The sequence below is a fragment of the Solanum stenotomum genome, chromosome 10, assembly GCF_019186545.1.
Source record: "Solanum stenotomum isolate F172 chromosome 10, ASM1918654v1, whole genome shotgun sequence".
Lineage (NCBI taxonomy): Eukaryota > Viridiplantae > Streptophyta > Magnoliopsida > Solanales > Solanaceae > Solanum > Solanum stenotomum.
In genome coordinates, this window is record NC_064291.1 from 24,610,690 (window position 1) to 24,617,984 (window position 7,295).

General features: G+C 31.7%; 1 protein-coding gene across 1 annotated transcript; it reads left to right on the forward strand.

Moving 5' to 3' along the window:
• The first annotated feature begins 1,720 nt into the window (after positions 1 to 1,720).
• On the forward strand, positions 1,721 to 5,318 carry LOC125842331 (uncharacterized). The gene is made up of 3 exons (XM_049521608.1): positions 1,721 to 2,051; positions 3,763 to 3,828; positions 4,682 to 5,318. Exons 1-3 carry the CDS (start codon positions 1,878 to 1,880, stop codon positions 5,195 to 5,197), a joined length of 756 nt encoding a protein of 251 aa, XP_049377565.1. The 5' UTR covers positions 1,721 to 1,877; the 3' UTR covers positions 5,198 to 5,318.
• Positions 5,319 to 7,295: the final 1,977 nt, after the last annotated feature.

The following is a 7,295-nucleotide window of genomic DNA, read 5'->3' on the forward strand; positions in this document are numbered from 1 at the left end:
GCTTTTAATATCACATGTATTTAGGTCCTATGTTACAAACTGCTTTACGTTCACTATTCTTCAATGGACTCCAATATTTTATGTGCCATATTTAAGGTTCAAATCATTTTAATATATTTGACATAAAATCACAATATTATTTTAAAATTTTTTATGTCAAAGTTAAATTATAATCATTCTTATGGAGTAATATATACGAAACACACGCAATAGTGGTGACGGTACTAATTTTAAGTGATATTTCATAAGATTTTCTATGTGACGAGTGATGATGATGCAAGAGCTATCTTAAGTGGCGGCATGTATATTATATCATAGTATTGTTTATTTTAGTGATAAATTGTATTTGATTAATTTAGTTCACCTCCCCATCACATTTTCGGTCTTATAGACCTTATCCAAAAACATGAGTCTAATAGACCTAAACTTAAAATTATTAATTTGGCTAGAGTTTGAATTTTAACTTATATTTTTTCCCTCATCAAAAACATAAAAATTCAAACATGAGTTGAGCAGCTGTGTCCGTTTGAAAAAAACCAGTTGGTTTTGGGGTTTGTAAACTAGGCATTGATAATAATATGCAAAATTTAAAATTATGTGCCAAGTTTTGAAATTTTAGAAAATTTGAAGTTGAAAATATACAGGTGAAATTTTATAGGCAAGAAAAATTCTCTTGTTATCTTTTATTGTGGTTATTAAAGCAAATACTCAACATGATTTCTAAGCACCTTGAAAAACCAAGAACATAAATAATGAAACAATATTTAATTCTATACGCACTACAAAAGCATATAAATTAATTTCCAACAATAATGAATATGCTCAAGTTGATCATTCAATTATTAATCTTTTCTTTTTTGGGGTGAAATATGAAAGATTTCTAAATTCATATTAGTCTATCACGTCCACATTAAAATGAACAGAAATTACAAGTTGGCAGTCCAAGTTGGGCTGCGGGAATGTTCCAACAAAAGTTGCTAACAATTTTGACTATTTTTAATATGTTTAACCAAATTATTTGGAGTTGGATTTTTATCCTCGTACACACGTATTTATTTTTAATCTATTAGAGCATATTATTGATCGACTCATTTTTAATATAATAATCTCAATTACTTTGAACATTTACGTGAAATTATTTTTTAGGCAACTTGATAGTTTAAAATTTCTCCCACGGTGTCAATCTATAGAAGAACTCGTTATTTATGTACTAACAATGAATTATTTTTTGTTACATTATCATTTATCATGGTTACTTAATTGAATATTATCATGTTATTTCTTTAATTTTTAAGATTATCATATTAATTTTTCAATTATATATGGTATTAGCAGTTAGTACAACATGGTAATGAAATATTTTTAAAATCATGAGGATGCACAAAGACATAATTTACCTTTTGGGTCTATTTTACCCTTGCTATTAAATACTATTTATCATCTAACATATTTTTCAAAGCATTAAATTTAATAAAGTCAAATAATAATATAATAATATTACATAATAAGCCCAATAATAAAAGTGATAAAATTGAGAACAAATTATTCAAACTAGCCACTCTTATGATTCTAGTCAAAGTGCATGCAAAGACCAAATGGGATCCTTCCAATTAACATGCTTGTCTGGTAGTACTAAAATTCTTTAAATACACCATTGGCCAACCAAAGAAATATTATTAATAAATGACTCATTGCATGCCTTGTTTGAAACACAAACTAATCAATCAGTCCAACTAAATCCAAATTTGAAATATCCTTTTCTATTTCTTGAACAAATACAAATGAATACATGATTAGAAGAGAAGCTAAGACAAAATAAGAGAGGAGGATCATATATTAAAATTAAGTTAAATCGAGAAGCTAGAAGAATATAAATTATGGCTTGTTTTTTTCCATATAATAGCAGAAACTTGGATACAAGTTTCTTCATATTCAGGCCAACAATAGTGATTGTGGATGATCTTGTGGAAGCTCTCAAGCATTTCTCTTTTTCTACTCAAAATCTTGGATGTGTGCAAAGTGCTATTTTTAGAAGCATTCATGGGAATATGGTATGATCATCCTATTCACTATTGAGTTGAATTCTCTTTTACTTAAATTCTTTTATCAAGTTTCTGGAAATAAATTGCTAGGTGGTAGCTGTCTTGTACAGTTTGGAGTAATCGGTGAACGTGCATACTCCGATCATACTAGGAAAATATTTGACTATTGAATATACAAGAAATACTAGGTAGCATTCTATCGATGTCAAGTCATGGACTTGTTTCTTCAGCTATTTTTCTATATGTTGGTGCTCTATATGACTGGCATAAGTGATAAGACTCGATTAGTTTAATATTATAGAGATTTAGTAAGCATAGTGTCAAATCTCTCTACTATTTCCTTCTCTTCTACTTTGGCCAATATGAGTTCACCTAGTACTAGCAACTTTATTTCATAATTTCTCATTTTAATTGGAGCTTTCCAAAGAAATAGCTTAGTAGTCGTATTACCTGTGCTTGAGATGAGTTTGGACGTGGCCTATTGCTAGTGGCAAATTCAGCATTTGAAGGTCGTGGGGTGCTCACCTTTCTTTAACATAAAATTGCTAGTGATCACAGAGTACATAAATATATAATAACGCGAGCACGTTAATAAAAAATTACATGATAAAACAACGGTTAATCTATCATCACCAAAAATAACTTATAATCACAAGTTACAATAAAGAAAAAGAGACCAAAAAGTTTTTACAAATAGAAAAAGTAAATATAAAAAAAAAACTAAATGACACTGCAAAAAATAAAAAAATAAAAAGGAGAGGACAAGTATGAAAAAAGAAATATTAATTGGTAAGAAAACGTGCGATTTGGAATTAAAAATATCACTAGTGAGATCAAACTAATGACTAGTAGGCACCTACACACCTTAACATTAGGGTCAGAACCAAAGCAACAACTAGTTTTTTTGTTCAATGGGTGCTTCTCTAGTTTTTATATCCGTTTTTCATAATTTCTCTATAGAATATATACAAAAAATTTGTCGGAAACTCAAGCACCTCTAATGCTCCATGTATATCCCCACCTATTGCATTTTGGCTGTTATATCGCGCGTGTGGTTAAAATAAATAAATCAAAATTTTAAAAAATATATTTATTTTCAACCTAGTTTTCAATAATGCTTCGAGATGTTTACATCATTTTTAATTGAAGACTTTTTTGAGATAAATTGAAAGAGCAATCACCAAGTCACAAACTTTATAAGGTACTCATTCAAAAAAAAAACAAAAGGGGGACAAAAATATACCATGCCTTTAGAAAAAAAATTGCAAGAATATAATGCCTAAAATTCGAAACTATTACACCCTAAAGCAATTTGTGACCCACATTTGCCCCACTAGAAGTTTACGTATGTCAAAGGGGATTCAACAATCCTGTGTGTATATATATATATATATATATATATATATATAATGTTTTTATCGTATTTACATTGTATAATTATTTGACGAAGAAGATTGAATTGCACCCTTGTGAACAAAGATAGGTATGTATATGCAGAGGCGAAACCAAGGTTAGGAGTTTGGGGGTTCTAAATCAATTCATTTGGAGGTTCACAAGTTAATATACATAATTTATTTAATTTTCTAATACAAATATAAGGTCTACGAAAAAAGCTAGTGGATTCGTCCGAACCCATGAACCTCACCTAGTTCCGCCTCTGCATATATGTAACAATTCTTTTGTAGCTTGATTGTTAATAGTGTATTTTTGGGGAGTGCAGATGGTATGGTATGGAGCATGGATAAAGAGATCTACTGAGAATAAGGACTCATTGGCTGCAACTCTTGTAAGTCTAATTTAATATTCTCTTTTGTTTTACCTTAGTCATCAACTCATAATCTTAATTTTTCATTAATTTATTATCTGCTTGAATTGGAAAGAAAATTATTGGAGAGAATTAATTGATTCATGTTCTAGCTCTAGGACTCTAATTTCTTGGTTATCACCTTAGGCTTGCTACGAAGAGTTACTCGTTGATTCTAGTCAATATGTTGAAGGGACCCTCAAAGATTGGGGTAGGATGGACAAAATTAATTCTCTTCACTCTTAATAAGAGGTCTTGAGGTTCGAGCCTTGAGAATCAATAAAATCTTCATAGGGAGCCATTTTCTCTTTTATGCCAATATGAAAAAGTTCCTCTTTTGCCATTTGCCAATCAAACAAAGAAATGAGGGATATCTTTAACTAACTTCCTTTCATTTATTAGTTTCAAACAAGCCACGATTAGGAGTTTGGGGGTTCTAAAGAAGAGAAAAGGAGCTTGGGGTTCTAAAGAAGAGAAAAAAATATTGCAAAGTATGCTTTCTTTTGAAGGAAGAGAAACTTTTGCCAAGAAATTTTGTTGAAAGTGGGGTTTGAACCCCCAACTCTAGCGTGGGAAAACATTTTTATTGCCCCTTCCGTACCACTAAGCCGTTAGTTAGTTTTGTTAGGGGGTTACAAGTTTATATATATATATATATATATATATATATATAATTTTCTAATACAAATACAGGATCTACGGAAAAGCTATTGGATTCGTCCGAACTCATGAACCCCACTTATCTCCGCCTCAGTATATATTACACTTTTAAGGTTTGAGTGCATAAATATGTGGTGATTACATTGGTAATGTTACTCCACTTTGCTTTGATCAGCTTTCAATGTTAACAAGTGTATCAAGCATGGCAATCCTACTAGAACATGGCTTCTTTGATGCATATGCTGGAGAATCAAAGGATCATTCCCCCGCTGCGAAATTCTACACAGGGGACATTGTTTCCATGAACTCTGCCTCTTTCTCCCATCACGACATCATGCCAATCGAAGACTTTACATACGCGTGCTTAGCCATTTTTAAGGACCGGTTCCACAACATGAATGGCGCCGTTTCTGGGGTTTGCTTCAAGTCCCAACAACTATCCAAAGTAGCCGCGGTTTTCGTGTGGAAATCCTTACAATGTTGCTACAGTTACATCTTGAATCAAGATTCCAGGAGTGTTCTTCCTTATTTTGATGGCTTTTCACTAGATTTAAAATATGATGTGTTTAAAGTTGTTTATGTTAGTGGAGATAGTGCCTTAAATTTTCATATTTTCCCTCCACACAAGATGTTGGAGGGCAAACAGGGGTTGCACAATGTTGCTCAAGAACTTAATAGAATTTCTGAATAAAAAATGAAAATAAAGATTAGTAGGTAAGTACTACTAGTATTGGGCATAGAGACATCATGTGGATCATGCCTTCAATTTTGGTATGTAATCCATAACTATATTATGAGGAGAATGGAATTTTTCTTTTTCTTATTGGAAGAAATGATTCAATTAGTTGCTATTTTTCTTAGTTCAGAATCATTTTGTGCTCTACTAGTTTAAATATTCATAGCTCCTCATATTTGATCAGAGGCGGAGCTAGGTGGGGTTCGTGGGTTCGGACGAACTCAGTAGTTATTTATACTAAAAAATTAATTATATATATATATATATGTACATTAATTTGTGAATCCCTAACAAAATTGATTGACGATTCTAAATGAAATTTAGAACCCCCAAACTCTTTATTCTGACTCCGCCTCTGTATTTAATAATTTATTTTCTCTCTCACCATTTCAAATTCATGTGTCCAAAGTTCCTTTTCTATCTCTAGATTGTTTATTGCGTATGTATTTATGAGGAACTTCTTCTAAGAAAATGACTTGTATTTTTTTATCATCATTGAAAGTAATATTCAATGACACAAGAATCTTCTCGTAGCAATCTCCACTATGATTTCAACACAATAATGTGGGAAAATGTGAGAACTTAAGATAGGTAACAAAATCAACCCACTAGGAAGATAGAATAAAAGAAAGTATTTGAAAGAGGTTTAATCATGTAATCAGAATAAAATTAATCGGAAATTATATTGCAATAACCGTTGATGATGACAGTATCACCATAATTTATCTAGCTTTTAAGACACACCAAAGAAGAACTCCGGATCAGAGTGTTAATGATATGATCCAAAACGAGTCATAAGTGACACCCACACTTAACCTTTTAGGTGGACGAACCACGAATTCAAAGTCCAACTTATACTAGTTATTCAATTTATGAAATACGACAATAATGCGGAAACTCAAATCTTATTAACGTGAGAAATAGAAATCTACTAGAGTCTATTAAATATCATTCCCAAAATTCGAAAGTCATCACATCAAGGACATCTAATTCCAAAATACTAAGTCTAAGAGTTTTAAAGGCACTATAATAAATAAATGAAGCAGTTTGTGTCCAAAACCTAAGGACATCATGTCATGACCGAGAGAATCCAACATGAGCTAGAATGAATAGCTCACCCTGAAACCTGATGTGCTGGAGACTAGCTAGAGTTAAGGGCGAGTTGAAGTCGCTGGTAGACTCGTTACACTTCACAAAAGGAAAACAAAGAAAAATACAAGTAGGGGTTAGTACAGGACAACTGTGCTGAGTAGATATCATCGGCCGACTCAAAATAGAAACCAATATGCATAAAGTAGTAACATGAAATCAACTATAGCACTTAGTAGGTGGCAAACAACAAACAACAAACAACAAAACAAGTGACAACAATAATAAAACAAGTGCATAATTAGTCACAATATCAAAAACATACGTGAGGACTCATGCCTCCACACTACGATCTTTTGGAAAATGGGTTATTTGAGATTGAGTGCATTAAGTTATTTAATATGTTTTCCTTTAACCATATATAATGTGCTAGCTCGTGGCACCCGATCCAACAATATAGTTAACTTATCATTCTGTATCATCACTTTCCACTTCATTAACACTATTTCATCATGTCTTCTCTATTCAAGGCATCACTTTGATAGAGCAAGTTCAAGATTATGAATTTCACAGTCTTAGAATTTCAGACCAATCACAACAACACATAAATCATCCAAACAACAACAATTAAGTACATAGAAAACTTCACAACATTACTCTATGACTATCGATCACTATTAAGAGTCTCTCTATCACATAGAAAAAAATCATAACTTACCTCAACCGAAGAACCGAAGTCAAACAAGTTAATTCCCCAATGTTTTCCCTTTCCTCAATGCCTCAGAAAGTTTCTAATCTATCAAGTATACAATATTCATAAGCAAACGAGTCTGTAGACACCCATATTACTATATATCTAGCCTAGACTCAATAACCCATCCAAATCTATAATCAAATTCTTAAATTTTGATACCAACTAATATATCAAATCTCATATGTTCCTAGTTTTTCAAGCCTAGGGTTA